At 48.9% G+C, this 22,593-nt stretch overlaps 1 protein-coding gene across 3 annotated transcripts in view; it reads left to right on the forward strand.

The window, feature by feature from the left end:
- The first annotated feature begins 1,611 nt into the window (after positions 1–1,611).
- LOC123731758 (CCR4-NOT transcription complex subunit 4) overlaps positions 1,612–22,593 on the forward strand; it is a 45,050-nt gene continuing 24,068 nt past the window's right edge. For 2 of the 3 annotated variants that reach the window (XM_082978049.1, XM_082978050.1), the window contains exons 1-7: positions 1,612–1,862; positions 11,780–11,977; positions 16,579–16,665; positions 16,867–16,968; positions 18,696–18,821; positions 19,105–19,226; positions 20,169–20,384. In XM_082978049.1, coding sequence (XP_082834175.1) covers positions 1,713–1,862; positions 11,780–11,977; positions 16,579–16,665; positions 16,867–16,968; positions 18,696–18,821; positions 19,105–19,226; positions 20,169–20,384 — 1,001 coding nt within the window. In that variant the 5' untranslated portion in view covers positions 1,612–1,712. The remainder of the gene's footprint in view (positions 1,863–11,779; positions 11,978–16,578; positions 16,666–16,866; positions 16,969–18,695; positions 18,822–19,104; positions 19,227–20,168; positions 20,385–22,593) is intronic. The other variant, XM_082978051.1, reaches the window with a different exon arrangement.

The following is a 22,593-nucleotide window of genomic DNA, read 5'->3' on the forward strand; positions in this document are numbered from 1 at the left end:
AGTTCTTGAGATTCTTAGTTTTAATTCTGACTATTTTGAGGAATAGTCAGAACATACTGGCTACGGCGTCTCAAGATGGACAAACAGTACTATCGCTGGGTTTTTTCTCCCTCTCATTTTTCAAGTGAAGGTCTTTCTAAGGGAGTATGGAGCTCGTTCGGTTGGCGTAGATGAGGTCCTCGGCGCCAACCTAACCAAAGCATGCCGGAAGGCTTTAACCGGTTAAAACCGGAAACGGCAACTCATTATGTGTAGTGTCCACTTAAGACTTAAATCATAGTCCTGTGTTTCAACCTCTCCTCCAATGGCTCTTCTCATCTCTCTCTGGGTGGAAGAACATGAGACTTCTAATGAGGTCTAGACCACTAAATCAATTTCATTCCTCCAATGGCTGAGCGGGAAAACAGGCCTCACGGCTGAACATAAAAGCCTTTCTATCTCTCAGTGGTTGGTTAAGACTCACTCAGACACATGTTCAACCCAGAGACCTTTTAAGCCAATCATTGTTTCTCTGTACGGTACTGTGGAGTCAGTGTGGTTTTGTTGGTCATTGGTTCTCTGTTCAGATACTGTTAACACTCACACCAGGGGTACTCAACCAGCTACTGTTAACACTCACACCAGGGGTACTCAACCAGATACTGTTAACACTCACACCAGGGGTACTCAACCAGCTCCTGTTAACACTCACACCAGGGGTACTCAACCAGATACTGTTAACACTCACACCAGGGGTACTCAACCAGCTACTGTTAACACTCACACCAGGGGTACTCAACCAGATACTGTTAACACTCACACCAGGGGTACTCAACCAGCTACTGTTAACACTCACACCAGGGGTACTCAACCAGATACTGTTAACACTCACACCAGGGGTACTCAACCAGATACTGTTAACACTCACACCAGGGGTACTCAACCAGCTACTGTTAACACTCACACCAGGGGGTACTCAACCAGATACTGTTAACACTCACACCAGGGGTACTCAACCAGCTCCTGTTAACACTCACACCAGGGGTACTCAACCAGATACTGTTAACACTCACACCAGGGGTACTCAACCACTCACACCAGGGGTACTCAACTAGATACTGTTAACACTCACACCAGGGGTACTCAACTAGATACTGTTAACACTCACACCAGGGGTACTCAACTAGATACTGTTAACACTCACACCAGGGGTACTCAACCAGATACTGTTAACACTCACACCAGGGGTACTCAACTAGATACTGTTAACACTCACACCAGGGGTACTCAACCAGCTACTGTTAACACTCACACCAGGGGTACTCAACCAGATACTGTTAACACTCACACCAGGGGTACTCAACCAGATACTGTTAACACTCACACCAGGGGTACTCAACCAGATACTGTTAACACTCACACCAGGGGTACTCAACCAGCTCCTGTTAACACTCACACCAGGGGTACTCAACCAGCTCCTGTTAACACTCACACCAGGGGTACTCAACCAGATACTGTTAACACTCACACCCCTCTTGTTTGGCGGAAAGAAAATGTGACACTTTCAAAGCTAATTTCCTGTAATTCTACACGCTTTGTCCACTGGTGAGACTTTCTGTTCGGTATTGTAATCTCTTTCTCCCCCCCACCGTCTCGTTCCAGCCTGCACTGCCCCCTGCCACGTCTCTCTCTGCTCCTCATCTTGGACATCCTGCAGTCCAGAGGTGAAGGATATGGATCCTATGGAGTGTCCGCTGTGTTTGGAGTCGCTGGAGATAGACGATGCCAACTTCTTCCCCTGCACCTGCGGCTACCAGATCTGCCGCTTCTGTTGGCACCGCATCCGCACAGACGAGAACGGCCTCTGCCCTGCCTGCAGAAAGGTACGCTACCGTAGTCTAACCCCTACCCCATATCCTACCCTAAACCCTGGCCTAGTCTAACCACTACCCCATATCCTACCCTAAACCCTGCCCTAGTCTAACTCTTACCCCATATCCTACCCTAAATCCTGCCCTAGTCTAACCACTACCTCATATCCTATCCTACCCTAAACCCTGGCCTAGTCTAACCACTACCCCATATCCTACCCTAAACCCTGGCCTAGTCTAACCCCTACCCCATATTCTATCCTAAACCCTGGCCTAGTCTAACCACTACCCCATATCCTACCCTAAACCCTGGCCTAGTCTAACCACTACCCCATATCCTACCCTAAACCCTGGCCTAGTCTAAGCACTACCCCATATCCTACCCTAAACCCTGCCCTAGTCTAACCACTACCCCATATCCTACCCTAAACCCTGGCCTAGTCTAACCACTACCCCATATCCTACCCTAAACCCTGGCCTAGTCTAACCACTACCCCATATCCTACCCTAAACCCTGCCCTAGTCTAATCCCTACCCCATATCCTACCCTAAACCCTGGCCTAGTCGAACCCCGACCCCATATCCTACCCTAAACCCTGCCCTAGTCTAACCACTACCCCATATCCTACCCTAAACCCTGCCCTAGTCTAACCACTACCCCATATCCTACCCTAAACCCTGCCCTAGTCTAACCCCGACCCCATATCCTACCCTAAACCCTGGCCTAGTCTAACCACTACCTCATATCCTATCCTACCCTAAACCCTGCCCTAGTCTAACCACTACCCAATATACTACCCTAAACCCTGCCCTAGTCTAACCACTACCCCATATCCTACCCTAAACCCTGCCCTAGTCTAACACCTACCCCATATCCTACCCTAAACCCTAGTCTAACCACTACCCCATATCCTACCCTAAACCCTGCCCTAGTCGAACCACTACCCCATTATCTCACCCTACCCTAAACCCTGCCCCATATTCTACCCTAAACCCTGCCCTAGTCGAACCCCGACCCCATATCCTACCCTAAACCCTGGCCTAGTCTAACCACTACCTCATATCCTATCCTACCCTAAACTCTGCCCTAGTCGAACCACTACCCCATATCCTACCCTAAACCCTGCCCTAGTCGAACCACTACCCCATATCCTACCCTAAACCCTGCCCTAGTCGAACCACTACCCCCTATCCTACCCTAAACCCTGCCCTAGTCCAACCCCTACCCCACTCCTACCCTACCCTAAACCTTACCCAAGTCTATACCTACCCCATATCCTACCCTAAACCTTAGTCTAACCCCTACTCTCATCTTACCCTAAACCCGGCCCCCAACCTACCCAATATCCTACCCTCAACCCTAGTCTATTCCCTACCTCACATCCTACCCTAAACCCTGCCCTAGTCTAAGCCTGACCCCATATCCTACCCTAAATCCTAGTCCACCCCTACCTCATATCTTACCCTAAACCCTGCCCTAGTCTAACCAATACCCCCAATCCTACCCTACACCTTACCCTAGTCTAACCCCTACTCCAAACCCTGCCCTAGTCTAACACCTACCCCATATCATACCCTAAACCCTGCTCTAGTCTAACCCTGACCCCATATCCTACCCCAAACCCTGCCTTAGTCTAAACCCTACCCTAGTCTAGCCCTACCCCAAACACTGCCCTAGTCTAATCCCTACCCCATATCCTACCCTAAACCCTACCCTAGTCTAACCCCTACCCCAAACCCTGCCCTAGTCTAAATCCTACCCCATATCTTACCCGGCCCTAGTTTAACCCCGACCCTATAATATACCCTACCCTAAATCTTACCCTAGTCTAAACCCTACCCTAAACCCTAGTCTACCCCTACCCCATATCCTACCCTAAACCTTACCCTAGTCTAAGCCCGACCCCATATCCTACCCTAAACCTTACCCCAGTCTAACCCCATATCCTACCCTACCCTAAACCTTACCCTAGTCTAACCCCTACCTCATATCCTATCCTACTCTAGTCTAATCCCTACCCCCTATCCTATCCTAAACCTTACCCCAGTCTAACTCCTACCCCATATCCTAACCTAAACCTTACCCCAGTCTAACCCCTACCCCATATCCTACCCTAAACCTTACCCCAGTCTATCCCCTACCCCATATCCTACCTTAAACCTTACCCCAGTCTAACCCCTACCCCATATCCTACCCCAAACCCTGCCCTAGTCTAACACCGAACCCATATCCTACCCTAAACCTAGTCTAACCCCTACCCAATATCCTACCCTAAACCTTACCCTAGTCGAACCCTGAACCCATATCATATCCTACCCTAAACCCTAGTCTAACCATACCCCATATCCTACCCTAGTCTATCCCCTACCCCATATCCTATGCTACCCTAAACCCCAGTCTAACCCCTACCCTAGGGTTCCCCACCTGGCAGCCTGCGGGCCAAATCTGACCGGCAGGCAATATTATTTGGCCCCCCAAAGCCCCCAAATGATTTAATATTTGTTTCATAAAAAAAAAAAATAGAATTTAAAATAATCTAACGAAATCTCAGACAGATGTAATTTTCTAAGAAGGAAGTTAACCTGCCTAAAATAAAGCAAAAGTAACATTTTAACTTCCTTCATGAGGAGAGAGAGAATACAGAAGACAGTCAGCTAATAAAGCAGGCCAGCGGACCATTTAGTGGTGCTGAAACGTAACGCTGCAACCGCAGAGCAATCAATAGGTGGACAGCGCCTGGTGCTGAAAATATAGCTAACTTGTTATATTAGGCCTGTATAAAATAACTTAACTGGCTATGAGACTTCACAGCATCTTTCACAATAAAAAGATATAGACAAATAGAATTGGGATAAAAAAAAAAAAAATTAAGCCTACTTACAATTGCAACTGGCCAAAAATGTAGCATCCTACATAAAACAATCATTTAAAGAAAAAAAGGCGATGTCGGGGTATAGCCTGCTCTGGTAACAACAGGAAACTGGTGTTTACGTGCTGCCTCTCTGCCTACAGCTTTACCCAGAGGTGTACAACCCCCTGTCCTTTAATCTAACACACCCCTCTCTCTCCTGTCTCTCTCTCCTGTCTCTGTAACAGCCTTACCCAGAGGTCCCAGCGGTGTACAACCCCCTGTCCTTTTATCTAACACACCCCTCTCTCTCTCCTGTCTCTGTAACAGCCTTACCCAGAGGACCCAGCGGTGTACAACCCCCTGTCCTTTTATCTAACACACCCCTCTCTCTCTCCTGTCTCTGTAACAGCCTTACCCAGAGGACCCAGCGGTGTACAACCCCCTGTCCTTTAATCTAACACACCCCTCTCTCTCCTGTCTCTCTCTCCTGTCTCTGTAACAGCCTTACCCAGAGGACCCAGCGGTGTACAACCCCCTGTCCTTTTATCTAACACACCCCTCTCTCTCTCCTGTCTCTGTAACAGCCTTACCCAGAGGACCCAGCGGTGTACAACCCCCTGTCCTTTTATCTAACACACCCCTCTCTCTCCTGTCTCTCTCTCCTGTCTCTGTAACAGCCTTACCCAGAGGACCCAGCGGTGTACAACCCCCTGTCCTTTTATCTAACACACCCCTCTCTCTCTCCTGTCTCTGTAACAGCCTTACCCAGAGGACCCAGCGGTGTACAACCCCCTGTCCTTTTATCTAACACACCCCTCTCTCTCTCCTGTCTCTGTAACAGCCTTACCCAGAGGACCCAGCGGTGTACAACCCCCTGTCCTTTTATCTAACACACCCCTCTCTCTCTCCTGTCTCTGTAACAGCCTTACCCAGAGGACCCAGCGGTGTACAACCCCCTGTCCTTTTATCTAACACACCCCTCTCTCTCTCCTGTCTCTGTAACAGCCTTACCCAGAGGACCCAGCGGTGTACAACCCCCTGTCCTTTTATCTAACACACCCCTCTCTCTCTCCTGTCTCTGTAACAGCCTTACCCAGAGGACCCAGCGGTGTACAACCCCCTGTCCTTTTATCTAACACACCCCTCTCTCTCTCCTGTCTCTGTAACAGCCTTACCCAGAGGACCCAGCGGTGTACAACCCCCTGTCCTTTTATCTAACACACCCCTCTCTCTCTCCTGTCTCTGTAACAGCCTTACCCAGAGGACCCAGCGGTGTACAACCCCCTGTCCTTTTATCTAACACACCCCTCTCTCTCTCCTGTCTCTGTAACAGCCTTACCCAGAGGACCCAGCGGTGTACAACCCCCTGTCCTTTTATCTAACACACCCCTCTCTCTCTCCTGTCTCTGTAACAGCCTTACCCAGAGGACCCAGCGGTGTACAACCCCCTGTCCTTTTATCTAACACACCCCTCTCTCTCTCCTGTCTCTGTAACAGCCTTACCCAGAGGACCCAGCGGTGTACAACCCCCTGTCCTTTTATCTAACACACCCCTCTCTCTCTCCTGTCTCTGTAACAGCCTTACCCAGAGGACCCAGCGGTGTACAACCCCCTGTCCTTTTATCTAACACACCCCTCTCTCTCTCCTGTCTCTGTAACAGCCTTACCCAGAGGACCCAGCGGTGTACAACCCCCTGTCCTTTTATCTAACACACCCCTCTCTCTCTCCTGTCTCTGTAACAGCCTTACCCAGAGGACCCAGCGGTGTACAACCCCCTGTCCTTTTATCTAACACACCCCTCTCTCTCTCCTGTCTCTGTAACAGCCTTACCCAGAGGACCCAGCGGTGTACAACCCCCTGTCCTTTTATCTAACACACCCCTCTCTCTCTCCTGTCTCTGTAACAGCCTTACCCAGAGGACCCAGCGGTGTACAACCCCCTGTCCTTTTATCTAACACACCCCTCTCTCTCTCCTGTCTCTGTAACAGCCTTACCCAGAGGACCCAGCGGTGTACAACCCCCTGTCCTTTTATCTAACACACCCCTCTCTCTCTCCTGTCTCTGTAACAGCCTTACCCAGAGGACCCAGCGGTGTACAACCCCCTGTCCTTTTATCTAACACACCCCTCTCTCTCTCCTGTCTCTGTAACAGCCTTACCCAGAGGACCCAGCGGTGTACAACCCCCTGTCCTTTTATCTAACACACCCCTCTCTCTCTCCTGTCTCTGTAACAGCCTTACCCAGAGGACCCAGCGGTGTACAACCCCCTGTCCTTTTATCTAACACACCCCTCTCTCTCTCCTGTCTCTGTAACAGCCTTACCCAGAGGACCCAGCGGTGTACAACCCCCTGTCCTTTTATCTAACACACCCCTCTCTCTCTCCTGTCTCTGTAACAGCCTTACCCAGAGGACCCAGCGGTGTACAACCCCCTGTCCTTTTATCTAACACACCCCTCTCTCTCTCCTGTCTCTGTAACAGCCTTACCCAGAGGACCCAGCGGTGTACAACCCCCTGTCCTTTTATCTAACACACCCCTCTCTCTCTCCTGTCTCTGTAACAGCCTTACCCAGAGGACCCAGCGGTGTACAACCCCCTGTCCTTTTATCTAACACACCCCTCTCTCTCTCCTGTCTCTGTAACAGCCTTACCCAGAGGACCCAGCGGTGTACAACCCCCTGTCCTTTTATCTAACACACCCCTCTCTCTCTCCTGTCTCTGTAACAGCCTTACCCAGAGGACCCAGCGGTGTACAACCCCCTGTCCTTTTATCTAACACACCCCTCTCTCTCTCCTGTCTCTGTAACAGCCTTACCCAGAGGACCCAGCGGTGTACAACCCCCTGTCCTTTTATCTAACACACCCCTCTCTCTCTCCTGTCTCTGTAACAGCCTTACCCAGAGGACCCAGCGGTGTACAACCCCCTGTCCTTTTATCTAACACACCCCTCTCTCTCTCCTGTCTCTGTAACAGCCTTACCCAGAGGACCCAGCGGTGTACAACCCCCTGTCCTTTTATCTAACACACCCCTCTCTCTCTCCTGTCTCTGTAACAGCCTTACCCAGAGGACCCAGCGGTGTACAACCCCCTGTCCTTTTATCTAACACACCCCTCTCTCTCTCCTGTCTCTGTAACAGCCTTACCCAGAGGACCCAGCGGTGTACAACCCCCTGTCCTTTTATCTAACACACCCCTCTCTCTCTCCTGTCTCTGTAACAGCCTTACCCAGAGGACCCAGCGGTGTACAACCCCCTGTCCTTTTATCTAACACACCCCTCTCTCTCTCCTGTCTCTGTAACAGCCTTACCCAGAGGACCCAGCGGTGTACAACCCCCTGTCCTTTTATCTAACACACCCCTCTCTCTCTCCTGTCTCTGTAACAGCCTTACCCAGAGGACCCAGCGGTGTACAACCCCCTGTCCTTTTATCTAACACACCCCTCTCTCTCTCCTGTCTCTGTAACAGCCTTACCCAGAGGACCCAGCGGTGTACAACCCCCTGTCCTTTTATCTAACACACCCCTCTCTCTCTCCTGTCTCTGTAACAGCCTTACCCAGAGGACCCAGCGGTGTACAACCCCCTGTCCTTTTATCTAACACACCCCTCTCTCTCTCCTGTCTCTGTAACAGCCTTACCCAGAGGACCCAGCGGTGTACAACCCCCTGTCCTTTTATCTAACACACCCCTCTCTCTCTCCTGTCTCTGTAACAGCCTTACCCAGAGGACCCAGCGGTGTACAACCCCCTGTCCTTTTATCTAACACACCCCTCTCTCTCTCCTGTCTCTGTAACAGCCTTACCCAGAGGACCCAGCGGTGTACAACCCCCTGTCCTTTTATCTAACACACCCCTCTCTCTCTCCTGTCTCTGTAACAGCCTTACCCAGAGGACCCAGCGGTGTACAACCCCCTGTCCTTTTATCTAACACACCCCTCTCTCTCTCCTGTCTCTGTAACAGCCTTACCCAGAGGACCCAGCGGTGTACAACCCCCTGTCCTTTTATCTAACACACCCCTCTCTCTCTCCTGTCTCTGTAACAGCCTTACCCAGAGGACCCAGCGGTGTACAACCCCCTGTCCTTTTATCTAACACACCCCTCTCTCTCTCCTGTCTCTGTAACAGCCTTACCCAGAGGACCCAGCGGTGTACAACCCCCTGTCCTTTTATCTAACACACCCCTCTCTCTCTCCTGTCTCTGTAACAGCCTTACCCAGAGGACCCAGCGGTGTACAACCCCCTGTCCTTTTATCTAACACACCCCTCTCTCTCTCCTGTCTCTGTAACAGCCTTACCCAGAGGACCCAGCGGTGTACAACCCCCTGTCCTTTTATCTAACACACCCCTCTCTCTCTCCTGTCTCTGTAACAGCCTTACCCAGAGGACCCAGCGGTGTACAACCCCCTGTCCTTTTATCTAACACACCCCTCTCTCTCTCCTGTCTCTGTAACAGCCTTACCCAGAGGACCCAGCGGTGTACAACCCCCTGTCCTTTTATCTAACACACCCCTCTCTCTCTCCTGTCTCTGTAACAGCCTTACCCAGAGGACCCAGCGGTGTACAACCCCCTGTCCTTTTATCTAACACACCCCTCTCTCTCTCCTGTCTCTGTAACAGCCTTACCCAGAGGACCCAGCGGTGTACAACCCCCTGTCCTTTTATCTAACACACCCCTCTCTCTCTCCTGTCTCTGTAACAGCCTTACCCAGAGGACCCAGCGGTGTACAACCCCCTGTCCTTTTATCTAACACACCCCTCTCTCTCTCCTGTCTCTGTAACAGCCTTACCCAGAGGACCCAGCGGTGTACAACCCCCTGTCCTTTTATCTAACACACCCCTCTCTCTCTCCTGTCTCTGTAACAGCCTTACCCAGAGGACCCAGCGGTGTACAACCCCCTGTCCTTTTATCTAACACACCCCTCTCTCTCTCCTGTCTCTGTAACAGCCTTACCCAGAGGACCCAGCGGTGTACAACCCCCTGTCCTTTTATCTAACACACCCCTCTCTCTCTCCTGTCTCTGTAACAGCCTTACCCAGAGGACCCAGCGGTGTACAACCCCCTGTCCTTTTATCTAACACACCCCTCTCTCTCTCCTGTCTCTGTAACAGCCTTACCCAGAGGACCCAGCGGTGTACAACCCCCTGTCCTTTTATCTAACACACCCCTCTCTCTCTCCTGTCTCTGTAACAGCCTTACCCAGAGGACCCAGCGGTGTACAACCCCCTGTCCTTTTATCTAACACACCCCTCTCTCTCTCCTGTCTCTGTAACAGCCTTACCCAGAGGACCCAGCGGTGTACAACCCCCTGTCCTTTTATCTAACACACCCCTCTCTCTCTCCTGTCTCTGTAACAGCCTTACCCAGAGGACCCAGCGGTGTACAACCCCCTGTCCTTTTATCTAACACACCCCTCTCTCTCTCCTGTCTCTGTAACAGCCTTACCCAGAGGACCCAGCGGTGTACAACCCCCTGTCCTTTTATCTAACACACCCCTCTCTCTCTCCTGTCTCTGTAACAGCCTTACCCAGAGGACCCAGCGGTGTACAACCCCCTGTCCTTTTATCTAACACACCCCTCTCTCTCTCCTGTCTCTGTAACAGCCTTACCCAGAGGACCCAGCGGTGTACAACCCCCTGTCCTTTTATCTAACACACCCCTCTCTCTCTCCTGTCTCTGTAACAGCCTTACCCAGAGGACCCAGCGGTGTACAACCCCCTGTCCTTTTATCTAACACACCCCTCTCTCTCTCCTGTCTCTGTAACAGCCTTACCCAGAGGACCCAGCGGTGTACAACCCCCTGTCCTTTTATCTAACACACCCCTCTCTCTCTCCTGTCTCTGTAACAGCCTTACCCAGAGGACCCAGCGGTGTACAACCCCCTGTCCTTTTATCTAACACACCCCTCTCTCTCTCCTGTCTCTGTAACAGCCTTACCCAGAGGACCCAGCGGTGTACAACCCCCTGTCCTTTTATCTAACACACCCCTCTCTCTCTCCTGTCTCTGTAACAGCCTTACCCAGAGGACCCAGCGGTGTACAACCCCCTGTCCTTTTATCTAACACACCCCTCTCTCTCTCCTGTCTCTGTAACAGCCTTACCCAGAGGACCCAGCGGTGTACAACCCCCTGTCCTTTTATCTAACACACCCCTCTCTCTCTCCTGTCTCTGTAACAGCCTTACCCAGAGGACCCAGCGGTGTACAACCCCCTGTCCTTTTATCTAACACACCCCTCTCTCTCTCCTGTCTCTGTAACAGCCTTACCCAGAGGACCCAGCGGTGTACAACCCCCTGTCCTTTTATCTAACACACCCCTCTCTCTCTCCTGTCTCTGTAACAGCCTTACCCAGAGGACCCAGCGGTGTACAACCCCCTGTCCTTTTATCTAACACACCCCTCTCTCTCTCCTGTCTCTGTAACAGCCTTACCCAGAGGACCCAGCGGTGTACAACCCCCTGTCCTTTTATCTAACACACCCCTCTCTCTCTCCTGTCTCTGTAACAGCCTTACCCAGAGGACCCAGCGGTGTACAACCCCCTGTCCTTTTATCTAACACACCCCTCTCTCTCTCCTGTCTCTGTAACAGCCTTACCCAGAGGACCCAGCGGTGTACAACCCCCTGTCCTTTTATCTAACACACCCCTCTCTCTCTCTCCTGTCTCTGTAACAGCCTTACCCAGAGGACCCAGCGGTGTACAACCCCCTGTCCTTTTATCTAACACACCCCTCTCTCTCTCCTGTCTCTGTAACAGCCTTACCCAGAGGACCCAGCGGTGTACAACCCCCTGTCCTTTTATCTAACACACCCCTCTCTCTCTCTCCTGTCTCTGTAACAGCCTTACCCAGAGGACCCAGCGGTGTACAACCCCCTGTCCTTTTATCTAACACACCCCTCTCTCTCTCCTGTCTCTGTAACAGCCTTACCCAGAGGACCCAGCGGTGTACAACCCCCTGTCCTTTTATCTAACACACCCCTCTCTCTCTCCTGTCTCTGTAACAGCCTTACCCAGAGGACCCAGCGGTGTACAACCCCCTGTCCTTTTATCTAACACACCCCTCTCTCTCTCCTGTCTCTGTAACAGCCTTACCCAGAGGACCCAGCGGTGTACAACCCCCTGTCGGCGGAGGAGCTGCAGAGGATAAAGAATGAGAAGAAGGCCAAACAGGTGGAGAAGAAACAGAAGACCACAGAAAACAGGAAGCACCTGGCCAGCGTCAGGGTGGTGCAGAGAAACCTGGTGTTTCTAGTGGGGCTGTCACAGAGACTGGCCGACCCTGAGGTAGGAACACAGACACCCAGAGATCTGGGAATAACACTCCTAAACGAATCATAGGGAATATTTGTTCATTATCGTCGTCATCAATGACTGCTCTGAGATTATCCTTCCTTTCCTTCCCCGCTTCCTAGAAATTCACTTAATGAGGGAGGGAGGGAGGGGGGGAGGGGGAGGGAGGGAGAGGGAGGGAGGGGTTGACTCAGTCAGCTCTGAAGAGAACTCTGGGAGGCAGTGGAGTGTGATATAATATGCAGAGGATGAGATTATAGGGCAAAGCTAGTTTATAATGGAAAGTAATTAAATGGCTACCCAGACTATTTACATGGCCCCCCTCCCTCCCCCTCTTTACACCGCTGCTACTCTCTGTTGTTGTCATCTATGCATAGTCACTTTAATAACTCTACCTACATGTACATACTACCTCAACTAACCGTTGCCCCCACACATTGACTCTGTACCGTAACACCCTGTATATAGCCTCCACATTGACTCTGTACCGTAACACCCTGTATATAGCCTCCACATTGACTCTGTACCGGTACCACCCTGTATATAGCCTCCACATTGACTCTGTACCGGTACCCCCTGTATATAGCCTCCACATTGACTCTGTACCGGTACCCCCTGTATATAGCCTCCACATTGACTCTGTACCGGTACCCCCTGTATATAGCCTCCACATTGACTCTGTACCGGTACCCCCTGTATATAGCCTCCGCATTGACTCTGTACCGGTACCCCCTGTATATAGCCTCCACATTGACTCTGTACTGGTACCACCTGTATATAGCCTCCACATTGACTCTGTACCGTAACACCCTGTATATAGCCTCCACATTGACTCTGTACCGTAACACCCTGTATATAGCCTCCACATTGACTCTGTACCGGTACCCCCTGTATATAGCCTCCACATTGACTCTGTACCGTAATACCCTGTATATAGCCTCCACATTGACTCTGTACCGGTACCACCTGTATATAGCCTCCACATTGACTCTGTACCGGTACCTGTATATAGCCTCCACATTGACTCTGTACCGGTACCCCCCTGTATATAGCCTCCATATTGACTCTGTACCGGTACCCCCCTGTATATAGCCTCCACATTGACTCTGTACCGGTACCCCCTGTATATAGTCTCCACATTGACTCTGTACCGGTACCCCCTGTATATAGCCTCCACATTGACTCTGTACCGGTACCCCCTGTATATAGGCTCCACATTGACTCTGTACCGGTACCTCCTGTATATAGCCTCCACATTGACTCTGTACCGGTACCCCCTGTATATAGCCTCCACATTGACTCTGTACCGGTACCCCCTGTATATAGCCTCCACATTGACTCTGTACCGGTACCCCCTGTATATAGCCTCCACATTGACTCTGTACCGGTACCCCCTGTATATAGCCTCCACATTGACTCTGTACCGGTACCCCCTGTATATAGCCTCCACATTGACTCTGTACCGGTACCACCTGTATATAGCCTCCACATTGACTCTGTACCGGTACCCCCTGTATATAGCCTCCACATTGACTCTGTACATTTCAGTGTAAGGTCTACACCTGTTGTATTCAGCGCATGTGACTAATACAATTTGATTGAAAGTAAAGCTTGTGGGTTATATATATATATATATATATACATACATACATACATACATACATACATACATACATACATACATACATACATACATACATACATACATACATACACACACACTAGTTGGTGATTTATTCAGTGGTGTGAAAAGCTTCATTAGCAGAAAGCTGGAACAGTTTCCATTTCCTCTGTAGTATGACGTACAACAGAAGGGTTTTGGTGAACCCACCAACACCAGAATAAACCAGACCTTACCTAAAATCTCTAGGGGGAAAAAATGGCCGTTTTGTCTGGAATCTGGTTTGTCTGGAAACTGGTTTGTCTGGAATCTGGTGTACTATCTGGCTTCTAGGCATCAGCCTTTCTGTTTGCTAATTTCCCCCACAACAACAACAACAACATAAGTACAGGACAACAACAACAGAGTGTTCTGCCGTGGTCCCGGATGGTCGTCATAGCAACACCCCTCCACACAAATAGACAGGACGCAATATTCATCTGTTCACAGAAGAAATGATGTGTCTATGGAGTGTCAGAAAGAGACTTGAGTTACAATGCTGTTGAAATTGGAAGAGGACGTGACAATACCTTTCTGTTGTCACATTCTTTCACGGTTTAACCTCGTCTGCTCACGTGTACTGCTGTTGTACGCACACGGCCAGCGACATTTTCCCCATGTCTGTCCTGGTTGTATTCTGGCTGGCCTGATATAGTGGTGTTTGATTATCACACAGCTGCTACTGCCAATGGTTTCACTCAGTCTTTTAGGGAGAGAGAGAGAGAGGAGGGAGCATTGGTCAAACAAAGGCTGCAAAGAAATGTCTGCGCTCCGGTCAAAGTGGACGGAGAGTGACCAGAATGTCAAAACCATCGTCGCCCAGCGGCTCGGGCCACAGAAACCACCAACACAACCACTTCCCTATTTACCCATCTCACTACCCTGGACTCCTTCTACAGAAACCACTAGCACAACCAATCAGAAACCTCGTCAATGCAGATCATGGCAGATTTTTAGTTCTTCTTGAAATGTGTAGCATCTGCCTTTTCCCCTCAAGTTCTGTATTTCTGTGATTTACTCCCAACAGGAAGTAGTAACAACATGCTTCGATGTACAGTAACTTGTTTCATGTTCATTCTGGTTTAATAATGTTTAAATACAGGCCCAAGTATCCAATATTTTCCTCGCTTAAAGAAAAACACAATACTGATAACCGATATTTAAAATTTTAGCGGCCTTTTTAAGCATTCTAGTACAATTAAATAGTTAACACACACACACACACATGGACGCAGCGGTCTAAGGCACTGCATCTCAGTGCAAGAGGCGTCACTACAGTCCCTGGTTCGAATCCAGGCTGTATCACATGCGGACGTGATTGGGAGTACCATAGAGCGGCACACAAGTGGCCCAGCGTCGTCCGGGTTTGGCCGGGGTAAATAAGAATTTGTAAATAATAATTTGTTCTTAACTGACTTGTCTAGTTAAATAAAGGACTGACCAAAACGTTATTTTGTTGGCATTTACGTATGTCCCCATTACCGGTAAAACATCATCAAAACCTATTTCTTTCACTTACTTGCTGTGCTGTTTCATTGTTCATTTGTTCAGTCGTTTCATTCTCAACCAGGATTTCTATGGAACGCCGTTTGGGTCTTTTCATGTCAAAAAAGATCCACGTCGAGTAACACTTTGACCAATCAGGATCTGAATATGACTGCACGTCACATAATCATTTAATGCATTCATTCATTTTTTTAACGTAGTTATTACACGTTGATTACACTACCACTCGTATTTCATATGTCACAACGATTCATCGATACGTCTGCTATGATGCGGGTAAAGTTGTCTAGCGCACCTACAGTGCTGGTCATAAAAAAAGCTAGCTAGCTCATGGATGCGGACAATGTTCTTCCCCAAAAACGTAGCAAAACGACATCATCTGTTTCAGTAGCTATCGTTAGCCAGCTAACTATATAGCTAGGTGTCATCATCTAAAATAACCCTAATTTATAAGACAGTTCTTATTTGATTAATGTTGGTTGGACCCATCTATGTGAAGCTAGCCACAATAAGGATTCCCTGTGGCTCAGTTGGTAGAGCATGGTGTTTGCAACGCCAGCATGGTGTGTGCAACGCCAGGGTTGTGGGTTCGATTCCCACGGGGGGGCAGTACAAAAAAAAAAATGCATGAAATGAAATGTATGCATTCACTACTGTAAGTTGCTCTGGATAAGAGCGTCTGCTAAAAATGACTAAAATGTTTAAAAAAATTGCCACAGTAGTGGACTTTGCGGTTAGCCTTAAAAATAAAAGTATGGCATAATTCTACTATTTGTATTCATTTACATCACTGTTAATTACATACTTTTATTTTGAAGGCTAACCGCAAAGTCCACTATTGTGGCTAATCCTTATTGTGGCTAGCTTCACAACACATGACCCGGTCCGGTTCGAGCATCACTAGCCAGATTAAGTTAGCTGACTGCTTATAACGTTAGCTTTGGGCAACAGGGTTAAGTAGCTGGCTAGCTATTTATTTTCATGAACTGAAGTTCAATTTCAATTGGCGAACAACAAGTGACTTCCTAGCTAATACTTACTCACAAGGATTCCTAAATCATTGCTAAGAATAATGAAAATGGCTGCAGTTTCTACTGGTCATTGTTTTCAGGCTGGTTGTATTGGTGCTAGCTAGGTACCAAGCTAAAGCTAGCTACCCCAGAAGTTGCGCTCGAACAAATGATTCTTTACTACCAACGCGGTGTTGTAAACACATAATTTGTGGACGGTGTTTGCTTGTTTGCAGACTTTTTTTGTACAGCTTTGACAGTGCTACTGTATCTTTTTCCCCCCTCTTATCCCTCTTATTGTAACTGTTTTGGAGCGTAATTGACTGTTGTAACATGATTATAAGGATCATGTTTGACCATGTTTTAGATAGGATATGTATTTTGGCTAACAGTACCTCTGTTTTCTCTGTCCGTCCCAGATTCTAAAGAGACCGGAGTATTTTGTGAAGTTTGGGAAGGTCCATAAGGTTGTCATCAACAACAGCACCTCATACGCCGGCTCACAGGTGAGGGGGGGGGGGGACTTCCTGTGGGCGAGGATGATTGACAGCAATGTTGTAGTTTAAATTGATGGGATTTTGGTTGGTTGATGGAGTGCATTAGAAATGTATTACTAACACCATATAAAGCCATAACACCAGTACAATGGAAATACATAAAGTACACTGATTGATTGATCCATTGATTGTCTTGGTCTTGTCCCCAAGGGTCCCAGTGCCAGTGCCTATGTCACTTACATCCGGTCAGAAGACGCCCTCAGAGCAATACAGTGTGTCAACAACCTAGTAGTAGATGGCAGAACACTGAAGGTAAGCTTGGGAACATTTACAACGGTATATACGTCTAGTCTATGCACAGGATAAAAAACAATAAGCATCTCTCTGTATCAGATTAACATTTGAAATGTCATCTTCTCTGATGTGAATTTGTACACATTGGTACACCTGCAGCTAACGAACTGTCGTTGTGTTCTATAGGCTTCTTTAGGGACGATGAAATACTGCAGCTAACGAACTGTCGTTGTGTTCTACAGGCTTCTTTAGGGACGCTGAAATACTGCAGCTAACGAACTGTCGTTGTGTTCTACAGGCTTCTTTAGGGACGATGAAATACTGCAGTTAACGAACTGTCGTTGTGTTCTACAGGCTTCTTTAGGGACGACGAAATACTGCAGCTAACGAACTGTCGTTGTGTTCTACAGGCTTCTTTAGGGACGATGAAATACTGCAGCTAACGAACTGTCGTGTTCTACAGGCTTCTTTAGGGACGACGAAATACTGCAGCTAACGAACTGTCGTTGTGTTCTACAGGCTTCTTTAGGGACGATGAAATACTGCAGCTAACGAACTGTCGTTGTGTTCTACAGGCTTCTTTAGGGACGATGAAATACTGCAGCTAACGAACTGTCGTTGTGTTCTACAGGCTTCTTTAGGGACGATGAAATACTGCAGCTAACGAACTGTCGTTGTGTTCTACAGGCTTCTTTAGGGACGATGAAATACTGCAGCTAACGAACTGTCGTGTTCTACAGGCTTCTTTAGGGACGACGAAATACTGCAGCTAACGAACTGTCGTTGTGTTCTACAGGCTTCTTTAGGGACGATGAAATACTGCAGCTAACGAACTGTCGTTGTGTTCTACAGGCTTCTTTAGGGACGATGAAATACTGCAGCTAACGAACTGTCGTTGTGTTCTACAGGCTTCTTTAGGGACGATGAAATACTGCAGCTAACGAACTGTTGTGTTCTACAGGCTTCTTTAGGGACGATGAAATACTGCAGCTAACGAACTGTCGTTGTGTTCTACAGGCTTCTTTAGGGACGACGAAATACTGCAGCTAACGAACTGTCGTTGTGTTCTACAGGCTTCTTTAGGGACGATGAAATACTGCAGCTAACGAACTGTCGTTGTGTTCTACAGGCTTCTTTAGGGACGACGAAATACTGCAGCTAACGAACTGTCGTTGTGTTCTACAGGCTTCTTTAGGGACGATGAAATACTGCAGCTAACGAACTGTCGTTGTGTTCTACAGGCTTCTTTAGGGACGACGAAATACTGCAGCTAACGAACTGTCGTTGTGTTCTACAGGCTTCTTTAGGGACGACGAAATACTGCAGCTAACGAACTGTCGTTGTGTTCTACAGGCTTCTTTAGGGACGATGAAATACTGCAGCTAACGAACTGTCGTTGTGTTCTACAGGCTTCTTTAGGGACGATGAAATACTGCAGCTAACGAACTGTCGTTGTGTTCTACAGGCTTCTTTAGGGACGACGAAATACTGCAGCTAACGAACTGTCGTTGTGTTCTACAGGCTTCTTTAGGGACGATGAAATACTGCAGCTAACGAACTGTCGTTGTGTTCTACAGGCTTCTTTAGGGACGATGAAATACTGCAGCTAACGAACTGTTGTTGTGTTCTACAGGCTTCTTTAGGGACGATGAAATACTGCAGCTAACGAACTGTCGTTGTGTTCTACAGGCTTCTTTAGGGACGATGAAATACTGCAGCTAACGAACTGTCGTTGTGTTCAACAGGCTTCTTTAGGGACGACGAAATACTGCAGCTACTTTCTGAAGAGCATGGGGTGTCCCAAACCTGACTGCATGTATCTACACGAGCTGGGGGATGATGCGGCCAGCTTCACTAAAGAGGAGATGCAGGTAAGATGACCAATTCAATACTTAGTAAGGCTCTTTCTCAATTCATCTTTCCTCCGATCCTCACATGATATCGCCTACCTCCTTCTCAAAACACATTGTAGAAGGTCTGAGGGGAGGGACCTGGGACGACCTCCTCTAATATGCTTGAGAAGGAGACGAATAGATGGGATGCGATGAACTATGAGAATTGAAATGGAGTCCCAAGATTGTAGTAGTGTAGACTTCACAGCAGGTTTTTATCCTCCTAACCTGGTCCTTTGTGTTGCTCTGTGTTGTCTGTCAGGCAGGGAAGCATCAAGAGTATGAGCAGAGGCTGTTACAGGATCTGTACCAGAACCCCAGCTTTACCACCCAGACCTCAGGAGGGGAGACAACCAGGAGCTCTAAACCCTGCTCTTTACAGAGGTAGGACTAAGAGCTCTAAACCCTGCTCTTTACAGAGGTAGGACTAAGAGCTCTAAACCCTGCTCTTTACAGAGGTAGGACTAAGAGCTCTAAACTCAGCTCTTTACAGAGGTAGGACTAAGAGCTCTAAACCCTGCTCTTTACAGAGGTAGGACTAAGAGCTCTAAACTCAGCTCTTTACAGAGGTAGGACTAAGAGCTCTAAACCCTGCTCTTTACAGAGGTAGGACTAAGAGCTCTATACCCAGCTCTTTACAGAGGTAGGACTAAGAGCTCTAAACCCTGCTCTTTACAGAGGTAGGACTAAGAGCTCTAAACCCTGCTCTTTACAGAGGTAGGACTAAGAGCTCTAAACTCAGCTCTTTACAGAGGTAGGACTAAGAGCTCTAAACCCTGCTCTTTACAGAGGTAGGACTAAGAGCTCTAAACTCAGCTCTTTACAGAGGTAGGACTAAGAGCTCTAAACCCTGCTCTTTACAGAGGTAGGGCTAAGAGCTCTAAACTCAGCTCTTTACAGAGGTAGGGCGTAGAGCTCTAAACCCAGCTCTTTACAGAGGTAGGGCGTAGAGCTCTAAACCCAGCTCTTTACAGAGGTAGGTTAAGCTCTTTAGAGTTACACACTATCCTGTGATCCATTTTGATACCTGACACTTGACTGATGTCTTTTGAAAAGCTGAGATTCACTCATGTGGTACATTCGTCTCCCTTCTCTGCCCCTCAATTACTCACTATTCCTTCTTTCTTTCTCCCCGCTCTCTTCCCCCCCGCTCTCTTCCCCCCCGCTCTCTTCCCCCCCGCTCTCTTCCCCCCTCGCTCTCTTCTCTTCCTCGCTCTCTCTTCCCCCCCTCGCTCTCTCTTCCCCCCCTCGCTCTCTCTTCCCCCCTCGCTCTCTCTTCCCCCCCTCGCTCTCTCTTTCCCCCGCCCTCTCTCCTCTCCTCTCCAGATCCAACAGTAACAACAGTCATGGACAAGACGTGTGGCCAACGTTACAACCCACGGGGAAAACAACCAATGGCGTATCGGATCACCGTAAGAGCCCTCCGTCGAACGGCGGCGTCTCGGACTCTGAACACATGACACCGGATGGGCCAGAATGTGCCGTTGGTCTGGGCTCTGTGACTGGCCTCTCAGCCTTCTCCTCAAGCTGTGACCCCCCCAGGTAAAGGGCCGTACGCACTTCACTCAAGCGCAGCGACGGAGCCTTGTTTTCACACGTCGCTTCTACATACTATCCATCGCTCTGTTTGTGTGAAGTGTGCATCAGTCTTGAACGACCATCCACGGACGTTAACTCCCAAACCCATTTACACACAGCTTCTTTTCTAAAGGCTCCACTGAAATGTTTTCACACAAAGAAAAATGACTAACATGAGATGTCAAGAGAGAAGTAGAATTAAATGTATCCTGTTCCAGAACAACTCCTTCAAACCTCCTCGATGCTCTACTGGCGTTGCTGTTATCAGTCGCCTGCTGGCGTTGCTGTTATCTCTCATCTACTGGCGTCGCTGTTATCAGTCGCCTGCTGGCGTTGCTGTTATCTCTCATCTACTGGCGTTGCTGTTATCTCTCATCTGCTGGCGTTGCTGTTATCAGTCGCCTGCTGGCGTTGCTGTTATCTCTCATCTACTGGCGTTGCTGTTCTCTCTCACCTACTGGCGTTGCTGTTATCAGTCGCCTGCTGGCGTTGCTGTTATCTCTCACCTACTGGCGTTGCTGTTATCAGTCGCCTGCTGGCGTTGCTGTTATCTCTCACCTACTGGCGTTGCTGTTATCAGTCGCCTGCTGGCGTTGCTGTTATCTCTCATCTACTGGCGTTGCTGTTATCTCTCATCTACTGGCGTTGCTGTTATCTCTCATCTACTGGTGTTGCTGTTATCTCTCGCCTGCTGGAGTCGCTGTTATCTCTCACCTACTGGCGTTGCTGTTATCTCTCATCTACTGGCGTTGCTGTTATCTCTCATCTACTGGTGTTGCTGTTATCTCTCATCTACTGGCGTTGCTGTTATCTCTCATCTACTGGTGTTGCTGTTATCTCTCACCTACTGGTGTTGCTGTTATCTCTCACCTACTGGCGTTGCTGTTATCTCTCATCTACTGGCGTTGCTGTTATCTCTCATCTACTGGTGTTGCTGTTATCTCTCACCTACTGGCGTTGCTGTTATCTCTCATCTACTGGCGTCGCTGTTCTCTCTCACCGACTGGCGTCGCTGTTCTCTCTCACCGACTGGCGTCGCTGTTCTCTCTCACCTACTGGCGTTGCTGTTATCTCTCGCCTGCTGGTGTTGCTGTTATCTCTCATCTACTGGCGTTGCTGTTATCTCTCGCCTGCTGGTGTTGCTGTTATCTCTCATCTACTGGCGTTGCTGTTATCTCTCGCCTGCTGGTGTTGCTGTTATCTCTCATCTACTGGCGTTGCTGTTATCTCTCGCCTGCTGGTGTTGCTGTTATCTCTCATCTACTGGCGTTGCTGTTATCACTCTTCTACTGGCGTGGCTGTTATCTCTCGCCTGCTGGCGTTGCTGTTATCTCTCATCTACTGGCGTTGCTGTTATCACTCTTCTACTGGCGTGGCTGTTATCTCTCGCCTACTGGCGTGGCTGTTATCTCTCGCCTGCTGGCGTTGCTGTTATCTCTCGCCTGCTGGCGTTGCTGTGCTTTTTTCTGTATTGTTTGTTTAGCTTTGCTGTGTTTATAGCCTACCACTACCACCATTTGTTTGTGTACTGTGTTGGTTATCCTCTGTTTGCGAGCTACGCTATAAAATATCTGGACACCCCTTCAAATTAGTGGATTTGGCTATTTCAGCCACACCCGTTGCTGACAGGTTTATGAAATCAAGTACACAGCCATGCAATCTCCATAGACAAACATTGGCAGTATAATTGGCCTTACTTGACCTCCCAGCAGTTTAAGGCTCCACTTCAGCCTCTGGTTCGATCCCAGGCTGTGTAACAGCTGGACGTGACCGGGAGCCCCATAGGGCGGCACACAATTGGCCCAGCGTTGACAGGGTTTGGACGGGGGAAATTTCCTTGGCTCATCGCGCTCTAGCGACTCCTTGTGGCTGGCCGGGCACCTGCAAGCTGACCTCGGCCGTTAGTTAAACGGCGTTTCCTCCGACACATTGGTGCGGCTAGCTTCCGGATTAAGCGAGCAGCGCGGCTTGGCGGTTAAAGTTTCGGAGGTCATCACGGCTCGACCTTCGCCTCTCCCGAGCCCGTTGGAGTTGCAGCGTTAAGAGAAGATTAACTACAAGTTGGATTTCATGATATTGGGGAGGAAAAAGGGGTGAAAACAATTAAGAACATAAACAAGAATGGCCTTACTGAAGAGCTCAATGACTTTCAACGTGGCACCGTCATAGGATG

This window comes from Salmo salar, chromosome 07, assembly GCF_965601325.2.
Source record: "Salmo salar chromosome 07, fSalSal1, whole genome shotgun sequence".
NCBI classification, from domain to species: Eukaryota; Metazoa; Chordata; class Actinopteri; order Salmoniformes; family Salmonidae; genus Salmo; species Salmo salar.